The sequence below is a fragment of the Rattus norvegicus genome, chromosome 2, assembly GCF_021556685.1.
Source record: "Rattus norvegicus strain SHRSP/BbbUtx chromosome 2, alternate assembly SHRSP_T2T, whole genome shotgun sequence".
NCBI classification, from domain to species: domain Eukaryota; kingdom Metazoa; phylum Chordata; class Mammalia; order Rodentia; family Muridae; genus Rattus; species Rattus norvegicus.
Genome location: NC_141535.1, coordinates 117,011,396 through 117,033,964, shown reverse-complemented (window position 1 = coordinate 117,033,964; position 22,569 = coordinate 117,011,396). Strand labels below are relative to the sequence as shown.

General features: G+C 41.5%; 1 protein-coding gene across 32 annotated transcripts in view; it reads left to right on the top strand.

Moving 5' to 3' along the window:
* Window positions 1-22,569, top strand: part of Pex5l (peroxisomal biogenesis factor 5-like) — a 213,573-nt gene that overhangs the window by 162,110 nt on the left and 28,894 nt on the right. For 28 of the 32 annotated variants that reach the window (XM_087617022.1, XM_087617016.1, XM_087617006.1 and 25 more), the window contains 1 exon segment: window positions 3,056-3,151. In XM_087617022.1, the coding sequence (XP_087473148.1) occupies window positions 3,056-3,151 (96 nt within the window). 32 annotated transcript variants of the gene reach the window in all.

Genomic DNA, 22,569 nt, shown 5'->3' with positions numbered 1-22,569 from the left:
TTTGAAATACGCATGCACAGCAAGTCGGCTCAGTCTGACTCCTGTGTTCATATGCATTCACATCCTTGGGGTTTTTCTGAAAGAAACCTAAAATTACTGCAGTGCTTCTCAAGCACACAATACATTGTGAACGATAGTCACCAAGTTCTACTCTAGATTCCTGGATGAAGTCCTGTAACCTTTGACCAACAGTGTACCCAGGCCCAGTTGTAACCACCACCATCCTCCATCCTTCTGAGAGGCCGGCTGGTTTAGACAGCAACTTTTAGTTTGAATCTGATACCTGACAGTCTGTGCTGGGCTTGTTATACTTCCTATGATGTCCTCCATTTCCCGCAAGTTACAAATGACGCTTCCTTCTTGAAAACGTCCACAGTGTTTCACAGTGCATGCATATTAAGCCACCAGCTGATGGATAACCTCTCTCCTTCCTTCTCCCGTGTGCCCAAAGCCACACTGACATTTAGTGAGTGCAGAGGCCTCTTGGCATAATGGTCTCCTTTCCTTGGCATCATCCGGTAACTTTGGTTTTGATTTTCTGAGGGCACTCTGTACCATTTTTACAATAATATGAATCTACCTTCCCACCGATACTGTGTAAGAGTCTTTTCCCTCCATCTTCTCCTGCATTCTCCTGCACGGCAGCCTAGCCCACATGAGGCAATGCCAACTGTGGTTTCGTTTTCATTTTCTTTCTGCTCAGTGGAGGAGACTAATTTTCATAAGCCTGTTGGTAACTGTTGTTTGTTCTTCAAGAAAATATCTCCCCATGGTCTTTGACTTATCTCAATGGGTCTAGACACTCCTTGACATTCCTTATGTTTCCAAAGCTGGTCATCTGAGAAGAGGGACCCTCAACTGAGGAATTGCCCCCATCAGGTTGGCTTGTAGGCAAGCGCAGGGAGCATTGTCTAGATAGATGATTAATGTGGAGGATCCTGCCCACTGTGGGTGGTGCCACCCTTGATGTGAGGTCCTGGGTTGTGTAAGAAAGCAAACTAGGAAAGCTAGAAAGGAGTGTTCCCTAAGGCCTCTGCTTCAGTTCCCACCTCCAGGCTCTTGCTTTGAGTTCCTTCCCTGGCTTCCCTTGATGGTAGACAGTAGTGGATTAACCAACCCTTCCCTCCCCAAATTGCTCTTGGACAGTGTTTTAACACAGCAACCAAAAGCAAACTGGGACATGGTCTTTTCTCATACAGTACAATTTAGTGTTTTAACAATATTTACATGTGGATTACCACTGGTCTTTTCTCATACAGTACAATTTAGTGTTTTAACAATATTTACATGTGGATTACCACTGGGCTTTAAGAAGTTGCCTTGAATCTATAGACTTCTTCATGTGACATGGACATTTTAACAAATTGTTGTCCTTCCAACCCCCGAGCCTTCAACTTACTTGCTAGTATATAAACAAACAAGTTTGGGAAATAAACCCCACCATCCATTTCCTGTATGCATCTCATTTTGATGATTTGTTTTGTTAACTTGTCCATGGATAGGCCGGCAGAAAGATGAGGGACTTTGTTCCAGAACCAAGGCAGTCCTGAGCAGATCAGAGCCCCAACAGCTGCTTAGGAAATAAACGGCAGACGATTCACCAAGTTACACACAAGACTATTTAGCCTTCTGTGAGTAGCAAGTGGCCTTCAGAGTTAATTTCTCTCCTGGGCAACAGGGTCCCAGTCACCTAGTATCTATCACCTATATATATTTTTTTAAATTACATTTGTTCATTTATTTTTAATTATGTGTATTGTGCATGTCTGCATGCCTGTATGTGCACACATGAGGACAGATGGCTGAAGATGCTAGAGGTGTGGTGTCCCCCTGGAGTAAGAGTTTCCAGGCTGTTCTGAACTGCCTGATGGGGGATGCTGGCAATAGAGCTCAAGTTTTCTGTAAGAGCAGTATCCTCTCTCAACTTCTGAGCTATCTTTCCGGCCTCTGTATCTGTATATTCTTACTTATGTTGTACCCTGAGAGTGTCATATGAACGCAATAGTGAACAAAGTCTTCAAAAAAGACTGATGGTCATATCCCTAGAGCCTGTGACTGCCACATGCACAAGGAAGACTGGGCTAGACAGGTGATCTGCAGAGAAGGGAATTTGCCTGAGATGCCTGGACTAGGCCAGCTTGCAATCACAGGCACCTTGTCAGGGTAAAGCAGAAAGGGGACAGACTAAGAGAGAAGAGGCAACATGGTGTGGGCTGAGCATAGCTCATCTGAAGCCCCTGCTTACTGGAAGGGGCATGGAGCAGACTCAGCCCCCACCCCAGGGGCTATGGAGAGACCAAGCCACCACTATGGCTATGAACTTCTAGCCTCCAGCACATTGAAAGCCTATATTCCTTCTGTGTTAAAACAGTTTGTGAAAATACATGTTGTGGCTGCCCTAGAACATTTAATATAGGGCCAAGCAGACTTGGTAGAAAATTCTCTAGTATAATAGGAAGAAATCAATCATTCCCAGCTTGCCTTCCATAAGGGGTACAGAATTTCTTCTCAGTGCCTGGGGAAGTGATTAGGAAGCTGTCCTTTCTAATCGGGTTCACATAACTGTGACTGCTGCACAAGAACCCGTATGCAGACACACACACACATTTGATACCATCCCAGACTCAGTAACATCATGCCTTAAAAACACTTTGAAAATACTTCTCAAGGCACTAGGGAGATGGCTCAATGCTTGCTGAGTTCGGTCCCCAGCACTCGTGTCGAAAGTCAGGCATGGTTGTGCACACTTGTAACCCAGCACTGGGACAAGAAGACAGGAGCATCCTTGGAGATCACTGACCCGAAAGAGTAGGCTAATAAGAGAGCTCCAGATCCCAGTAAGAGATCCTGTCTCAAACAATAAACTGGATGCCTAAGGAATAGCACCATAGGTAGACCTATGTCCTACACACACACATGCACACACACACTCACCTGGTTGTGCACATACACATTCGATCCTTTGGAACGCTAGGGAAGCAGCATGAGAACATGAAAACGACTTCTATTTTTGTGTCGTGTGATGCCAATACATCCCCTATCTGGTTTATTTCAGGCTCGGCTGACCAAAGAGCATCGCTGGGGAAGCGCCCTGCTCTCCAGGAACCATTCCTTAGAAGAGGAGTTTGAGAGGGCAAAAGCAGCAGTAGAGGTAACTCTTAAAACAAAATTCTCTGTTTCAAGTTTCTGAGAGTGACATCCAAAAACTGCCGAGAGCTTCACAGAAAGTGGAACTGTGGGGCATGAGGGAACACATGAGGATCATTGTTCAGAGGACAGTGTGCCCAAAGAACCTTTGATTCCCAACCAGGGTGGCAAGAAGTGTCTGTTCTTCTACTGGTTCTGTGATTAGTTGGCGATGTGAGTCTGAGGCCTGGATCAGCAGGCACCCGGAGAGCCTGGGTCCCACGTATTTGTCCAGTGGCTATGCCATCTTAACTGGCACCATTACTTTTTAGTGCTATGTATTCCACATAGTGTTTTTTAAAAATTCATCATTTGAACACTAATGTCTAATTAGTTAGTCTTCTAGTGGAAAGAGGAGGGAGCAAAAAGGAAGCCAGAGGAAAGGAGAAACTGATGAAAATCCATTCTTGCAGGTTCTTTCATTCAAGCTCCTCCTGCCAGGACTGTCAGGGTGGCTCACAGATAGACAGTGTTCATCAAAGCTTCCTCGGATTGTTCTTTGGGAGGGGAGCTCCTTCAGACTCAAGCATGATCCTGTTAGTGCCTCTGTAGCTGTTAGTGATTTCAATCTTGAAAACTACAGGTGTTCTCAGATGATGCCTCACTTATGCAGCCATCTCCCGCCTAGAATTCAGATGAAATGATTATATTAGGGGTGGTCTTCCTGGAACTCTGCACTCAGGGTGCGGGGAAATCCTATTTGCAATTTAATGTTACTGGGGTCTGTTCTGGGAAATCATCTCACCCATGATTCATAGCATTCAAAAACCCAGTAAGAGCACACTTTTATCTCCCCATGCTGAAACTGTTCAAATTCCCTCTTTAATCTTCAACTTCTCCAATTTAAAGAAAAAGAAAAAATTAATGAATATTTTAGTGTTCTGACGAGGAGCCCCTGATGTAGTTAGTCAAGACCAGCTGAGTTCAATCAGATCTCACAAATGCATGGAGCCTGTAGCTTAAATGATCTTAAATGTAAGTTTTTCAGTTCTAAGAGCTAATTTAAATATACCTACTGAGCCCCTACTGTGTGCAACACACAGCAGTAGCTCTCAGTCTGCTATTCAGATGCATAGAATCTTGGGTCAAGAAAAACATTAGCATTTGGTCTCATTTATAATGACAGTCTCATTTATTCATGGAGGAGTTGACTGACAACAAAAATGTACTAAGGTATGTGTGTGTGTGTATATATATATATATACATATATATATATATATATATATATATATATATATATACTCATTGGGCTGAATCTGAGTTGGGGTCATAATCTCCTAGAATAGAGGTATCCTAGGAGGCAAACTTTTTTTTTAATGCTTGATAAATTACTCCTGTTTCTACCTGGACATATATAATTAGGGGCAACCTCCCTCTTTTCAAGAAAACCCATTTCTACCCTGAAAGCTACTAATTATTAACAGGCTCTTTCTTATGCTAAAATTAGCCCAAGAAGAAAAATTGCATTTCGTCTGCAAATTTCTTCATTTGCATCCATCTCTCAACAATACTCACCTCAGCCCACCAAGGTGTGTCTTCCACCTTCCCTGTCTCTCCTGAGGCCTGATTGTTATTACAGTTGTTATTCTAATTCCCTAACAGCTACAGGACAACATCATGTCAGTAACCAGTCTTCTAGGTATCCACACCTCTGTGCTTCTTCCTAGCCTCAGATCAGAGTCTGAAAATTATTTTAGCAGATAGTCATTGAGCATACATTATTAACTTCCTATAAGTACTGGCTGCTAAACTAGGGGCTAAAGACAAAGGACCAGCCTTAAACAACCGCTAACAAGAGCAAAGAGCAACCAGCCTGGATCCACCCCTTGCTGCACTTTTGCTAGAGTTCCATGTCATCTGCAAGATGAGAGCTCGGGTTTCTCCTATCCCAAAATCCAGGAAGTTCATGCCTAAAAACGAAAAGAATGGTAGGGATGGGATTCCCCGCTAATCAGAAACTGGAGCAACTTTCTTCACCCTGGTGCTGAAAAACCTCAAGGATCGAGAAGAGATAATGAGTACCAATAGTATAAATAGTTATGGAAGAAAAAAATGGGAGTATGCTGGTGCTAAGTCATGCCTATAAAACCGTATGCATTGTGGACCTTCCACTGCCACAGTACTCTTACTTAGAGTCTTACCTACATTCAGACTCTAATCTGCATTATCTACATACAACCTCATGCCTTTTTAGATTTTCCAGCTCTGGAAATTGTCACCTTGTGGGTGATTTCAGCATATGAATCTTGGGAGAATGCCTTCCCAAACTACAACAGAGCATATGTGTGACCAAATGTTCACAGTAGTTATTCTTTGACGGCTACATTATTCCAGGGGTAAATTATTTTATTCTGTTGTCTTATCTGCATTTTTCTCTAGCCTGTCATATTGCTAATCAGAGGGAATCTTACAGTGAGATGTGAGATTCTTAATTACGTTTTTATTTAGTATGTATGTGCACACGTGCATATGCGAAGGTCAGAAGACAGCTGGTAGGAGTTGTTTGTTTCTCTTCTTCCATCCCGTAGCTTCCTGGAATTGAACTCAGGTCATCGGGTTTGGAGGCAAGTGCCTTTACACACTAAGCCATCTCACTGGCCCCACAATGTAAGATTCTTAAAAGAAAGTGAAGGTATCAGTTGGTAGAATGCTTGACTTAGATTCAGGAGTCCCTGAGTTCTATTTCCAGTACTGTATAAACCCCATGTGATGGTACACACTCATAATCACTGCACTCAGGAGGCAGAGACTCAGGAACTCAAGATCACCTTCAACTACAGAGCACACCAGAGATTACATAAGACCCAGTCTCAAGAGAAAAAAGCTACTTGTGGGAAGCGCTAGAGAGGGTAATGAGAGATGTGACTATGGTCACATACGTGGGTATGAAATTGTCAAAAATAAAAGGTACAGAAAAATAAATAAAAAGAAAAACTGGCATTGCTGATTATTTCATGAAAGGCAGTTCTAAATGCCAGTAAGATCCAGATGAAGGTGGCTAGAACATGTGGCTCAGTGGATAAGATCATGTGCTGCACTTGCAGAGGACCCAAGTTTAGTAGCCAGCACCCACACCAAATAGCTCACCACTGCCTGTAACTCCAGCTCCAGGGTATCTGATGCCCTCCCCTGGCATCATAAGCACCTGCCCTTGCCTAAACATAACTCCCACATGGACACAGATGCATACACATAATCAAACAATAAAATTAGCCTGGTCCCTCTCCATCTGGTCCTTCACCTCCTAGTTCCTGCCCATCTTCTGCCCTTCAGTCCCATCCCTGAGTTCTAACACACCAAGTTCATCACCCATACTTTTACTTTCTCTTTCCTGTGCAAGCATTCTCCTAGGTCCTCATGCAGTAGGGCCCTTCTTATCACTTACACTGTAGCTGAAGTGACTGTCCCCCACATGGACCCCATTAACTGTTACATCACCAGGATTTTCCTCCTTTGTGTTCATCATGGGTCTGCCCTTGTACATTTTTGTCTGCTATATATCTGTTCCCTCAATGTGTGGCTTCCATAAGAGAAGAAGCTTTGCCTTGTATTTGTCTGTGTGCAATATAAACATGCCCCGTGCCTCTTTGTTGACTTGTATTCATACTTACGGGGTTAGTTTTCATTGTCAACTTAATACAACCTAGAGTCACCTGGGAAGAGGGAGCCGCAATTGAAGGATTGTCCACATCAGATTAGCCTGTGGCCATGTCTATCATAAGAGGACCTAGCCCACTGTGGACAATGCCCTCCCTGTGAAGTATAAGACTGAGTGTGAACCAGAGAACAAACCAGCAATCAGCTTCTCTGTGTCAGCTTCAGGCTCCTACTTGAGCTCCTGCCTTGCCTGCCCTCAGCGATGGGCTGTTAACTTACGTAACATAAGATGAGACAAACCCTTCCCAAGTTGTTCTAATCACTTCATCTATTACAGCAACAGAAAGTCAACTAGAGCCTGGTATCCCAATGTCTTCTAGAAAAATCCCTGGTCCTTAGCTTATGCTAAGTGGATGGCTGTTTGGGTGTGGATCACCACACAGGCAATACTTCCTTCCGTCTCTTTCCTGTTGTATGTAGAATGTCATAGAATCTTCGACTGTAAAAGTAGCTTCACTTCGACAGCATTCTCATATGACACATGGCCATGTAAGGACCGTGATGGCATACTTAAGTAACCAGGACTCACCAACCAATTCCACTGTGAAGTAGCACTGGCATATTTTTTAATTTATTTATTTACTTTATGTATATGACCACATTGTACCTGTCTTCAGACACCAGAAGAGGGCATCAGATCCCATTACAGATGGTTGTGAGCCACCATGTGGTTGCTGGGAATTGAACTCAGGACCTCTGGAAGAGCAGACAGTGCTCTTAACCTCTGAGCCATCTCTCCAGCCCAGCACTGGCAATATTTGATACTCACATTGTATACACCCACTTTAATTTGTACTAAAACCTAAAAGCCTGTGATTTAGCTCATTTTTCTAAGATAAAATGTTCTATCAGTAGGGGAAAAAAGCACACCTGAATGCAGACAAACATTTATTGCATATGTAAATGGCCTAGAAGCCTGTTAATATTCAAAGGCTGGCATTGTTTGAGGTCACCTTGAACTATTCCTTCTGGCAGTTGTTCTTATGGGGGAGATGTTTTTACTCTATCTCTTACATTCTATTGAAGAAAAAAGAAAAACGTAAATTCACTGTTACCAAAAGCATCACAATTTTCAAACAAACAGCTGGTGTGTTTTTTTTTCTGAGATTTAAAAAACTAAGCATCTCCCTTTTGTGAAAGGAAGGGGCAGGCCATGGTTCTTTCTGGATTTATTCAGAGCCCTCCTCATAACTGCTATCAGCTGTAGTAGGTCCTTAGGACAGATGCACAGAAAAGCACAGGAAAGAGATGCAGAGAGGGTGTCCCTGGGGCTCTGGAATGCCTGAAGCAGCCCTAGGAGCAGAGGTCCCTGGAGAAAGCCACTCTGCATCTAGGGAGGAGAGGGAAGGTCACCTGGGAAGTCAGCACTCCTCAGCCATCAACCAAAAATATCTCCTTCGTCACCATGGGCAGGGGAAAAGCCAGGCAACATCTGGTGTTGTGCTTAGCTGGTTAGGTGCCTCTGCCACTTTCAGAATAAATTGGAGTAGAATCAAATCCATCAAAAATGCTTAAGTGTGGACAAAAGCACCAGGAAAATGAGCCGGACCATCACTGCCCTTAGGGAGAAACAGAATGAAGAATCATAGTTCCATATGGGTCAGAGACAGTCAAGGATGGCTTATCTTGTGTCCCAGTTATTCACGCAGCCATCCCTACCCAGGCCTTGACCAGACCATGTCTCACCCTCTGCTCCTGGTGCCAGTCAGAATTTAGGAAGATGAGGGGCCCACAAATGATGTTTTCCTGGCAAATAAGTCAACAAATTGTCTCCGGTGTCGCTAAGTACCTCTTGTCTAGGGAGCTTATGAGGGATTCCAAACTCTGGTGACAGAAAGATGAGTTTTACCCCGAGAACTAGGCCATGTCCCTCAAATGTTACTCTATGTGTTCTGCACATTGCAAACGTGTTGTCGCAGATCCATTTTTACCCTTGGCAGACATTTTTGTGAGTGAGCTTTGAAAAGGAAAAATAAAATATGTGAATGCAGGAAAACAATTTCCAGGCATAGAAAAGGGTGCCTTCAGAGGCAGGGGCATCAAGTGATGGTCCAAACCCATTTGGCTAATGAGTTCAATACATTCAGCCACATTGATATTCTATACCCTGAGCTCCTCTGGCCCCACAATCCCCTTCTCCTCTCACATCACTTAGGTGTTACATGCAGCTGTTAAGAGTGTCCATGATGTCTTCAAATATGGCACTTAGTTCCTCTTCAGTGTGGCCTGGACTTGATGACTCACTTATAAAACGATGGAAACTGTGGGCATGACCTTGGAGCTCACATCGTAGAATGCGCCGTTCTTGCTCTCAAATAACTCACCCTGTGGGAAATCCTAACTGCCATTTCACAACATTAGCCATGTAGTGAGAAGCTAAGACTCTCTACTAACAGCCAGCTGGGATCTGAGGCTCCTCCCCATGCCTTGGATACAGGCCTGTGAGTAAGTTCCCAGACGCTTGAAGCTTTAGATTGTGACCCCAGCCAAAAGCTTAAAATCCCAAATTCATGAGACATCCTGAGCCAGAACCTTCCAGGTAGCTTCTCCCAAATTCCTGACCCTCAGAAATGGTTTGATATGGTAAAGCCTTGTTGTTTGAAAGTCCCAAGTGCTGGAGTGATGCCAGAAACAGCAACTATCAATGACATCACTCAGCTTCCTGCAGTTCCCAGCTTAGCCTGGTATATTTTTTTTTCTTGTCCATCAACAACACATTGCAGTATGGCAAGATTGAAAGGCCACACATAGCTCAGAAGTGATGTGTTCATCCATTCTGGATAGGGATGTTTCAAGCTATCTCCTCATGTCTAACCTCTTTCTGCCCACTTGACTTGGTTGATTCCCAGGTGAGTAACAGACCTTTGTGGAGCAGCCTGCTGTTTGTCCCATCATCTAGATCTGGGTCGGGCACTCACTTTTACTGATGCCCTTTTCTGTCACAAAGAACATGTCTTCAGGATAACTCCACTTCATGTTTCAAGTTAATGCTCCAGTCAATAGCTTGTTCAGAATTGCAAGTAGTACTGGTATAAATCCATAGTGAAAGAGTTAGTACTACCTGGCAATCTCTTATGACTGCCCTAGAAGGAGTGATTGTGCCTCCAACACCTAAACGTGTACGCTTAAGCCTAGTCGCTCCGTGGGATGGTATCAGGATGGATGCCAACACAAAGACCTGAGTTCTAAGACAAATGCAGTGACACAGACTTTTAATCCCAGTGCTGGGGAGGGGAAACAGAATCTTGAATCTGGACTTGCTGGCCAGCCAGCTAACCTACCTAGAGAGCTACAGGCCAATGAGGTAGCCTGTCTTAAACAATGTATCTATGATAGATAGATGATAGATAGATAGATAGATAGATAGATAGATAGATAGATAGATAGATAGATATAGATGTGTGTATGTATATATAATCTCCTGAGGAATAACACCTAAGGCTGTTCTTACAGACACACACACATACACACACTGCCTGAGGAATGACACCTAAGGCTGTTCTTACACTTACACACATACACACACTCTCTCTCTTTCTCTCTTTCTCTCTTTCTCTCTTTCTCTCTTTCTCTCTCTCTCTCTCTCTCTCTCTCTCTCTCTCTCACACACACACACACACACACACATGTTCACACATGTACCTGCACACGTGAATATGCAGAAAGGGAGAGCGGAGAATGAGCACAAGGAAAGTCACCTTTTTCTCTCTTAATTTTGATTTGGAGAGGTCCTATTCAAAACAACATAGCGGCTAAACCCAGCTTCAATGGCATTAGCATAAAAACGCTTCCCTGAAAATTTATTTTTACTGGAAGCTACATTCTGTGTGTGTACTAAGGGGCCTCTGAAACCATAGATGGATGAACAAAAATGGAGAGCGTTCGCAAATGGCTTTTATTAGTATAGGACTGTGTAAGAAGGTGCTGACTCAGATCCCTCCTCCCAAGGAGACTGCTTCCAGCACCTCTCAGGTCACTTCCTCTGTGCACATTACCACTTTAAAGCAGCTAGAAGGGATTAGTGGATTAAACACTCCTTAAATCCTTCAGACTTAAGAGTCAATATCCAGGAAAGACCTTCAGAAGACATATGAAGACATCCTCTAGCAGTTAACTATTTGAGAACCTTTGCGTTAACTATTTAAGAGACAGTGTTCTTAACACTTAGCTCATAATGTTTGTGTGTCATATAGCCCATGTCAGGACAGAGCTCATAAAGATAAGGAGTGAGGTCATAGGGGAATGGTCAAAACTCCTAGGCTCACATGCTGATTACATGTCCTTCTGTTTCACACAAATTTTGATTTCTAAAATAAAACCAGTGTGAAAAAGGAGCTTGTGACCTGCATGGACACACAAAGGTATCTCTGAATTCATCGGTGAGTTTGCCTAAAGCGATGAGAGAGATGATCTGGCCTTGCTCTGATGCTTTAAGGTTGGCACAATGGGCTCATCCCACAATCCCACATTTTCCCACTGCCCCTAACTGTCAGTGTTTCCGTTCAGATGAGAGGGTATCCTGGGACTCAGAAGCCTGGGATTCATACAACTCTGAGGGGAGAAAGTGCCCCATTGGAAGCCACTCTGAGGCTCAGGGGCCCAGGAACCTTACAACTTTGAGGTAGGACAATGTCCCAGTGGAAGGGTATCCTGAGACACAGGATCTCAGGAACCTTACAGCTCTAGGGTGGGATGATGTCCCAGTGGAAGGGCACCCTACGACACAGGGGGAAGAGGGCACAGGAACCACACAGCTCTGAGAGGAAGCTGCAGAGGCATTGCAGCTCCCAGGAGAAGGTATCACTGAGGAGCTCAGGAGCCTCAGGCCTGCTCCTTCTCTTCTATTCTCTTCTCTTCATTGCTTCTTTTCTTCTTTTCACACCAGGCAGAAAATCTCATGAAAGAGATTTATTGGAGGGTCCAGGGTGTGGAGGGATGAATCCAGGGATGACTGCCCTCTGTTCCTGGGAGCAGGTAGCAGGGAATTGGATAAAGGGGTAGAGCTTCTCAGGGCAGATATTTCCAGAGTGAGGATTGGCGAGATTTCAAATCCTCAGCTGGGGGCGGGAGAGGGCTCAGGGATTGTTGGGTTTTTCTGTTCAGAAATTGGTGGGTTTCCTGCTCAGGGATTAATGGGATTTGTGGGAAGCTCCGGAATTAGTGGGGTTTTTTGGACTCCCTTTTCCCTGCATCAGGCCCATGCGTTAGGGTGGGAAGTCTTTCCTGGCTGCTGCAGCTTTTGCCAACTCTCTGGGGCTGCTGGGGGAGTCGGGTGGCAGCGGGGAGGGGGGCTGGAGAGGAGGTGCTGACACTGTGGACAGCTCCTGTGAGACAGTTCCAGCTGTAGACTGAGGCAGGAAGAAGTTGTCTCCACCGTGGACAGCTCCTCATGACCACAGTAGGCTGAGGCAGGAAAGGTGTCACCACCTGGACAGATCCTGAGGTTCCACTCGCACTGAGGTGCCATTACTGACAACTCCTGCAGCTCCTGAAGCTGAAGCTGCAGGCTGAGGAGAAGTCATGGTGCGACCATTTTGACAGGAGCCGCCATTTTGGACAGCTCCTGTGCAACATTTTACTGTGAAGGTAGGCTGGGCCTGAAGAGGGGCCTGCAGCAGCTTTGATGGATTTGAGGATGCAACAGCTTTTGTGGTGTGCCTCTCAGGGACTACTATATCTTTGTAGAACTCCACCATAATGAAATTTTACCTTGCACCATCCTAACCAAATTTCAGTGTTCCACAGATTGATATCCTAGACTAACCACAGACCAAATAGCAGTTTGGAAAGTTCCCTAAACTTCAAATCTGTCTATTAGACTCTGCATTCCAGACATGAGCTCATCTGCAAATATTTACTAAATGAGTGAGCATACAGCAAGATGAATATGGAAAGACAGACTTGCCTGAGGCCCTAGAATGGAGATCACTCACTCCTTAGAGGAACTGATAAGATGCATACACACACACACACACACACACACACACACACACACACACACACACTATACCTGGGAATCACAGGTTAAAATGAAGAAAAGCAAGCATGTAATATAAAATACATGGGGAAATTTCCAACAGGATATGGTGTTGGTTGTAATTTCATCTATACCACATGGGGACTCAATAAATTGAATTAGGTTTTGAGTTAAGTTGGTTTGTCCAATTAAGAGGAAAATAAATTAACATTTTATTTTAATAATTGTGCATCTATTTAAATACACCCTAGAAAAATAGACCCAGAACTTTTGTCGAGAAACTGTACAGATATGTATCATTAGGGGAGGCTGGAGTAAATTCTGCTTCTCAAAGTAAAAGAAGTACACTGGGCAGAAAGCTTAGTATATATAGTCAAGTATAAACATGACAAATTCGTGGTGCAATTAACAAAAGATTTACCAAAAATGAAATTGCTCAGACAGACCAATTTGTTTCTTTTGAGCAGCAGTAAAGCCCAGCACTGTCTAGCAGATAAGACGTGACAGCAGAGGGAGCCCCAGGTCCTTGCATCTGTTAAGTTAGAGTCCCTGGGACAGAACCTAGAGCACCCTGGAAGAGGCTGCTCCTCCAGCTAACCTCCTCTAGCCAAAGACACATTCCTTCATGGGTATGCCACACTCCACAGGATGGCCTTTCACACTGGGCTCTGTGTCATTGCTCATTAAGAGGGCATATAGACCATCTTGAACCCACAGGGTTCCCAGAATGAATGTGACTGTCAGAGGAGATGGGGCCTCATGCTAAGTGGCCATCCAACAAGGACAAAACAAAAGCAAAGTTGTGGTGCTGGATCTGACCACAGTCTGCATGGCCAGCTCTCTGACTTCCAGAAAGCCTGCTGCACCACACCAGAACCAATCCTACCTTTAACAAAAACTATAAATTAATTCATAATCTGATTCCTCAACAATGAAAATGACTTATTTTTCATTGACTGTTTTAATAATTTTTAATTGTCTAAAAGAATACATTAATAATTACAGCCATGTGTAACCCCAGTACTTGGGAAGTAGAGGCAAAAGGATCAGGAGTTCAAGACCACCCTGTGCTACATGAGACTTTTCCAAAACAGAAAGACAATGTGTTGATGTTGACTAAGTATGTTGTTTGATTCTCCTTTGTATTAAATTCATTTTAACTAGAACGAGAGACATGGTTCAGTGTTTAAGAGCAGTTGCTGCTCTTCCAGATCAGAGTTCAGTTCCCAGTACCTACATAGTGGCTTAAGACAATAATTAACTTCAGTTTCAGGGAATCTGAACTGAATCTTCTGTGGACATCAGACACAACTGTGGTACACATCTAGGCAAAATAACTATTCACATGAAATAAAGATGAATATATGGAGTGATGGACTTCAATGCATTACAATTGCGTGCTATTTATGGGTTAAACGTATTTGTGTATTTATTTGATAAGCTTCTCTTCTGGAGTTTGAAATGTGCAGCACATCTCTGGCATATAATCACCCTACTGTGTGACAGGGCATCCAAACTCTCTGCTCCCATCTTACTATAATGACCCACTCACAGGCCAGCTTTTCTCTTCCATGCTCTCTCCTCCTAATGTAGACTGCCTATGGTAACCACCATCCAGTCTCAGCTTCTCTGAGATCAGCTCTTATAGGCTGTGAGTAAAACTGTGTGTAATTGGTCCTCTATCTCTGCCTTCCCTCCAGTGCTTATCATCTGTGGCCTTTCTGATAACAACCATTCTTACTGGTGTGAAGCAGTGTCTCATTGTGTTTGATTAGTCACATTAAGCATATTTTTATGCACTTGTTGGCCAAGATTTGTGTCTACTCTTTTGAGAATATGAATATATATGTATATATATATATATATATATATATATATATTCTCAAACTTCTACTGATGCCTTTGTTTTCATAAGTCCTCTTCTTTCATGTATCTGTGATCCATTAAGTTTAACTAGGGCTCTTACAGTTTCATGAGTGAGGGCTTATTTACAGAAGCATGAGCAAACTACCTAGAGCTACACCACTGAAGAAAACGTCCTCTGGCAACATCCATTAACTCTGCCTATACATCATCAAGGACAAGTGGGGCCCCACAAGCCCAATCCTTTCATGACAGAATGTTGACAAGCTGAGTTTAGGAGTATAACAGCTATGACATGCCTGGAAGACAGCATTCTACAACACTCTTCTCCTTCCTATAGATCTTACCTTTGCAGCCCCTCTTCTGCCATAATCCTTGTGCCTTGGAGAGGATGATAGAGATGTCCTATTGGGATAAGCATTCAACTGTCATTTATTCTGAGCACTTTTACTAGTCCTGAGCATTTGTAATAACTGCCATCACTCAATTCCACAAAACAAAACTTCCCTGACCAAAGTTGAGAGCAGTACTAACCTATGAGCATAGACACAGTATTTAAAAGGCAGATATAGGATACATTGTATGCCTCAATATTAAAACACCAGGGCCTAACTTCACTTTTCTTTGTAGGATATCCAATTTTCTAATCATCATTTATTGAAAGAGTCCTTTTCTCTGTACATATTCTTAGCACCTTTATTGACAGTCAGCTGGCTTGGGGTTCACTTCTAGGCTCTCTGCTCTGCTCCATTGGCCTGTGTGTTTGTATTTGCATCTAAACTGTGCTATTTTGATTACTCAAGGTTTGGAAGATTACCTACTAAAATGTCCCTGTGTATTAAATAAGGTTCAAGAGATGTAGGCTGTGGTCCTTCACTGCTCCTGGATTCATGTATGGGCTGCAACCAGGAAGTACAGCCAACCCTGAGGCAAGGTCTCTCCACATCTTAGTTAATCCTTCTTGGGGATATCCTCACAAACCCAGATCCAATCAAGTTGCTGAGACCAAGCACCATGCACCTGATGCCTAGACCCACACCCAAGTTCATGATTTATTGGTCCTATTCACAAAGAATCTGGGATTCTGAAACCATCTCCAGGTGACTACTTACAGAATGAAATCTGGAAATTTCTATCCAATCACTTCTCAGGCTATCTCCCACCATGATGGTCTATGGGTCTGTGATTCAGAGCATCCTTGAGTATCAACTCTATTTTAACACTCAAAGAAAGAATACTCCAAAACCAGCCTGGTGACCCATCACTCTGTCCTGCAATCATTTCAATCAGAACAGATTTCTTTTTGTCTGTTCTAAATTCCTGCTGAAGCAGTTTAAGCTGGGAAGAAAAAGGAGCGTGTCTAGTTCTGATTAGGTTTGTCGAATCCAGGGCATGACTTTGCTTCACCAGCTTGTCATTTTTTTGCCCTGTGACCACTCACAACAAATCCTTACCAACAAGAGTCTTGTCCAGGCTCTTGATTAAGGGGGGGCATGCAGGTGTCCGACAGCCGCCCTGCCCAGAGTGTCTCCTCCTGCTTTCTGTCAAAGTTGTTCTCCCAGGCTGTGCCTGCAGTGCTTCAGGGTCTCCTGATGCTCTTCCCAGAACTTTCCCTGTAACTCCTCAGTGAATTTTCTCTTTCATTTGCATATCCATTCGAGTTAACAGATCTCAGCAAAATTAATCTCAAAGAACAGGTCACAAGATGAATTCTGTATAGATGCTCCAGGCTCAACTGAAAAGGACAAAATAGTATGCCATTCAGAGCTCTGAACATTTTAGTTTGGTGCTCCTTGGAGTTCTACAGAGATTCAGAAGGCGCGAATGACTTGAGCCAGAAAATTTTAAACTTTTACTAAATAGGTATGTCTATAGCTTCTAACATTAGCTCCCAGGAAGCATTTGTTATTTGTATATTTATAGCCAGTACACATCATTCTGATAGCTCACTATTGCTATTAGCATGCAGAGGTGAATAGAAACACTTGTCTCTCCTGTACAGGACGATGGTGACCCACCCCTAACTTATGTGTGTCAGCAGCATTAGAGAAACAACATCCCTAAGAGTTGCCGTTACACTGTGGGGTTGTCTCTGGTTGAAATGAGACCAGCTGTGTGGCACTCTCCAGGATCCCCTTCATGCTTTGCACATGGAGTCCGTTCACAAATCAAGAGCTCTTTTCATTAAACCACAATGACATGACTTCCGAGGGATTTTTCTGACATGACATGAATCACACTGCATGCCATTCATCTCACTGGCACTACTGACGTGTAATTATACAATACTAGGTGAAGTCACACAATCTCAGGGAAAAAACCCTGTATGTTCTCTTTTATAAGAAAAACCTAGCAAATAATACATGCATATATGTAAACAACTGCCAGGTGGGTACAAAATAGCACAAAAGAGAACAAGAAAGGCTAAGAATAAGGGAATAAAGGACTGAATGCAGGCAAAGAACTCAAGTTTCATATATATTTCTCTAATTCTAACTCTGTCATCGTGGATGTTTTGAGGGGTTGGTGATAATAAGTGCATAAAATATGTTCAATACAGAAAATATAAAATTTAATGTAGAGCTCTGTGGCTTCCATTCCAAACACCTATCTAGCTGTATAGAAATTCGTTGAGTTGTACAGAATTTAATTGGTATGTGATATTTTTAAGTTTTTTTTTTAATAATTGGGTGTATTGAAAATCAAGACACGATAAATTCCATAAGCAGATGGGTAATATATTTTCAGAGTTAGTAGCATTTTAATCATGTTAAATAACTATGAGGACTAGTGAGATGTCTCAGCCAATCACTGCTAACCCTCACAACCTGAGTTTAAGTCTCAGAGCCAACATGATTGGAAGAGAAAACTGTCCTCTATAAGTAATCCTCTGGCCTCCATGTGGGAGCTGTGACCCATGGGCACATTCACACATGCACACATGCACTCATGCATGCAGACACACAGACACTCACCAAAACAAAAGTAATAAAATGAAGAGGTGACATTGGGTATATGTATAGCAAAAGTCAGTACAGACTTGACAAGTAATGAGCTGAATGCTTCTGGAGATGTCATGATAAAAAGAAAATGGTGATATCTCCCAAAAAGGCATTTGCAAAGAAAAATGATCTAATCTACCATTATCTCCCTCAAAGGAGAAAACAGCACACATACTAATATTAACATATTATTTCCCATGTACAAATCCAATAACCCCTAAGAGCACTGTGAGTAGAGAAGAGAAATGGGAACTCGCCTGCAAGGCACTAAGGGTAGACTAGATAGAGTAGGAAAGTTGTCCAAGGAGAGGATAGGAGGAACAGAAGCCAGATTCTATCCCCTGAGCCTGAGGACCGTGAATCTGAATCTGTTTGGGTGGAAACCACTGCCACACAATAAGCAGGGAAGGAGTGGAGCCTGGGGTGTCTTTGAGAAAGAAAGTTGGAATGCAGAGGTGATGAATCTTAGGGAGCCAGAGGAAGCTGGGAGACTGAGGAAGAAGCTGCAGGTGGTTCGGGTCTGAGAGGATGATTGTATGGATACCAGTATGAGCAGGGCTGTGACAGTCCATGTTGGATTCCTACAGTCTGCGAGGTAACTCTGTGGAAGTGCTTCTCAACCTGTGACCAGTACTGCTGTGACCCTTTAATACAGCTCCTCATGTTGTAGTGACCCCCAGCTTTTATTTAGTTATGAAGTAGTTATGCTACTTCATAACTAATTTTGCTGCTGTTAGGAATTGTAATATAAATATCTATGTTTCAGTGGTCTTAGGCAACCCCCATGAGAGGGTCATTTGACCCCAAGAGGTTGTGACCCACCGGTTAAGAACTACTGTTCTATGGTGACCTTCTGTGAGAGTAGTTATGAGTGTAGAGGGAGAGGATAGGCATCACCCAGGGTTTCCTGTGAGCAGACTGAGGTGTAGTTGCTGAGCTGGGAGAACAAGATTAGAGTGGAGAATGGAGTACTGGGCTTCAGATAACTAAGCTGTGGCAGGATTTCATGACCCATTGGATATTCAGTTTGGGATCTGAGGAGAGGTCAACGGTTGGAGTTAGAGTCAAGGTTTTTACTTTCCAAAACTCACACAACTTACAGGGACTAAATGAGTTTCTGGCTTCAAGCAAAGAACCTATTAATGTTCCTCTGAGGAAAACTGTTGATCACTATTTGGTCTTCAGCATGCTTGAAGCTTGAGTCAGGTGCCCTGATGATGTGTCAATAGAATCAGTTCTGGAATGACCAAGTTGAATGTACCTGAACAGAAATTCAATTTTCTGAATTCTGAATTTCTTAATATCTCTGATTAAACATTTTGTTTAATTCCTTTATGTTAATAAAATAATGGGAAAATACAAGTGGGAAAAGACTTTATACTAAATAAGAAAAATGAATGTCACTAAAAAACAAAAAGTTTTAAAGATTTTATTAAAGCATTATAAGATAATATTGAAAGAAAAAGTGTCTTGATTTATTAGAAAATTTAGATACAACACATAAAAAGTGCTTGTCTGATATATGACTTGCATCTTTAAAGTCTGATGAGTATAGGATCATTGCCTCTACAAGTCAGGTATAAAGGAAATCCCATCAGAATGACAGATGATTTCTCAATAAAAAAACTCAAAAATTATATCCCAGAAGTCAAACCTAAAGAAAATACTTTTACCTCTTCCTTTCCCCCTTGTATCTCTTTTATTTCTTTCTCTTGTCTTATTGCTTTAGCTCAATACTTCAAGCATTGTGTTGAGTAAATGAGGTAAGGGTGGGCACATGCTACTCATTCTTGATTTTAGAAAATATGATTTTGCCTTTGCTTATTTAGTATGAAATGGAACACAGTGGGACTTTTTAATATGTGTACAGACTTTATTATACTGACATAAACTCCTTCTTTTCCTGATTCTTTTCAAAGTTTTATCAGGAATGGATATTGACTTAATTGAAGGCCTTTTCTGAATCTATTGAGATGATTCTGTAATTTGTTATGTCTTTATGACTTATTTTTTGTGTTCTCATGCACCTTTCTTGTGCATGTGTCCTAATACCTTTATTGAACTGTGTATTTTGAGCCAATGTTGCATTTCTGGCATTAAAAAACTTAGTTGGAAATGGCATGTAACATTTTTAATACAGCTTGTAAGAAATTGAAAAATGGGCTCTTTAATTCTTTCCACAGTCTGTCTGCTATGCTTACTTCTCTCATCGGCCTGAAATAATGCTTCCTGTATTTTGTTTAGGTTTGATGTCTGTGGTATAATGTTTTTAGGCTATTTATGTTGTGGAAAGTTTTGTTTCTTATCCTTCAACTACGGTAGATAGTTTTGCTGGGTATATTACTCTAGGTTGGACATCATGGATTTAGGATTTGGAATGCTGTTAGTCTCTTCTGGCTTTCAAGGTTTCCATTGAGAAATGAATTGCTTTGCTAATGGAATTTTATTCATATGTATCTTGTGTTTTCTCTCTGGTACTTTCAATATACTTCGCTTTTATATATGCTTAATATTTGAACTGTGATGTGCCATGGGAATTTTCTTTCTAGCCTTGTCTATTTGGTGTTCTATGTGTTTCTTGTATCTGTATAGATATAGCTTTCCTTAGTTTGAGGAAGTTTTCTTCTATAATCTTGTTGAAGACTCAGTCTATACCACCAATTTGGGATTCTCCTCCCTCAGCTCTTCCTATAATTCAAAGGTTTGATTTTTCTCATGGTGTGTCACATTTCCAGTGTGTTCCTTTCCTATGTTTATTAAAAAATAATATTCCTTGCTTATTTAGCCTATATCAGTGGTTCTCAACATGTGGTTCATGACCCCTTTGGATGGTCAAATATCAATCAGATATCCTACATATCAGATATTTGCATTATGCTTCATAACAGTAGCAAAATTACAGTTATGAAGTCGCAATGAAATAATTTTATGGTTGTGAGTAACAACAACATGAGGAACTGTATTAAAGTGTTGTAGCATTAGAAAGATTTGAGAACCAATGGTCTAGATCCTCTAGATCCTCTACTTTATCTTCAAGACCTCATAGTCTATCTTCTACTTGATCCATTCTATTTATAAGGCTTTGGTTTTTTCAATTTCGTCTTCATTTCCAGTTGAGTCCTCCTCAATGCTATTATCTTATTGAATTCCATTCTCTAGTCTTAGATTGTCTTCATTATTTCTACCAGCCTAACATTTGTGATTTCTTGGGTATCATTCTCTTTATTGTTTATTCTCTTTAAGTTCTTTCTATATAATTTCATTGAGTTGTTTCTTTGGGTTCTTTATAACCTCCTTGAATTTTTTATTAAGTTCATGATTTTTTTAATTCTGTAACCTATATTTATCTATGTAATTATAATTAAGAAAATATTTCTACAGGACTGATAGAATTCAAAGAGAAGATACTGATCTTTGATATTGTTGGAATTCTTGCCATGAAATATGGACAAGTGCAGGGGTGTTTTGTTTTGTTTTGTTTTGGTAGTTCTGAGTTTGTTCTGAACATAGATTGAGAAAGAAGAGAATATGTGAGACAGCATTAGATCTAGAGGTTGGAATAGTTGTTCCTATGTTCAAGAATACTGGCCTAAAATTTTCTGTTTTCATTGTGTCCTTATCCACTTTTTATCTGGGTATTACTAGCCTCATGGAATAGGTTTGGTAGAGTTACTTATCTTTTGTATTTCAAGGGGCAGTTTGAGGAATATTAATGCTAGGTCTTCTTCAGTGGCTGGGTAGCAATTAACCCATGTTCATTTATTTTGCTGGTAGACTTTCCACTGTAGCTTGGACTCCTTGCTTGTTATGTATCTGTTTAAATAGTTTATACCTTCTTGATTTAATTTTGGTAGTTTATATGTGCCCAGAAATTTATCCATTTCTTCTAGGTTTGGGAAAGTATGCTTTCGAAAATATTTCCTCGTGATACTCTGAACTTCATTGGAATATGTTGTAACATTTACTCCATGTCTCTTATTTTATCAGTTTGGTATTTCTGGTTTTTGACTGGTTTATTTAGATGTTTGTGAATCTTCTTTATCTTGTCAAAGAACCAACTTTCATTTTATTTATTCTTTTATCTGTGTTTCATTAATTCCTACCCTGTTCTTTATTATTTCTTACTGCAAATTTTCTTAGGATTTGACATGCTCTTGTTTTAGGTCATTTATTTAAGATTGCATTGATTTCAAAGTGCTGAAAGCTATGAACTTTCCTCTTAGTTGTGCTGGTACAGTGTATAGTTTCTCTTTAATAAATTCTTTTATTATATTCTCACTAATAAATTCTTCTTTTAGTCCACTATGGTCTGGTGAGACCCAAAACATTATTTTGATATTTTTTATATTTGTTGAGACTTGGTTTGTGGCCTAGAGTATGATCTGTTTTAGAAAAGCTCCCTTGGGCTGCTGGGAGGAATGTGTGATCCATATCAGTTGAAAAGATAATCTGAAGAATGTTCATTCTGCTCCTTAGCTAGAGAATAGAATAATCTGTAGAATGTTCATTCTGCCCCTTAGCTAGATTACTATGTGGAATACAATAGACTCATTCCAAGCTTTCTTTTGCTCACCTATTGCTTTCATGAAGTTTATTCTTTCCTATATTCCCATGATTGTGACTGTCTTTCTTTCTCCTCTGCATATAGCAACCCTTTAAAGCTTTTCTGCAGTGCTCTCTTAGTAGTCATGAACTACTTTAGTTTGTCTTTAGGTGACCCTTTTCTTCACAGAGTTTTAAAATGTTAACTTTGCTGGACAGAAAACTCTTAGTGAACAGTATTTACTTTCACAGCTTAGAATATATCGGCCTGTGCTTTCCAGGCTGTTAGAGTTGTTGGTAAGAGGTCAGATGTTATTCTGATGTGGTTTTGTCTTATAGGC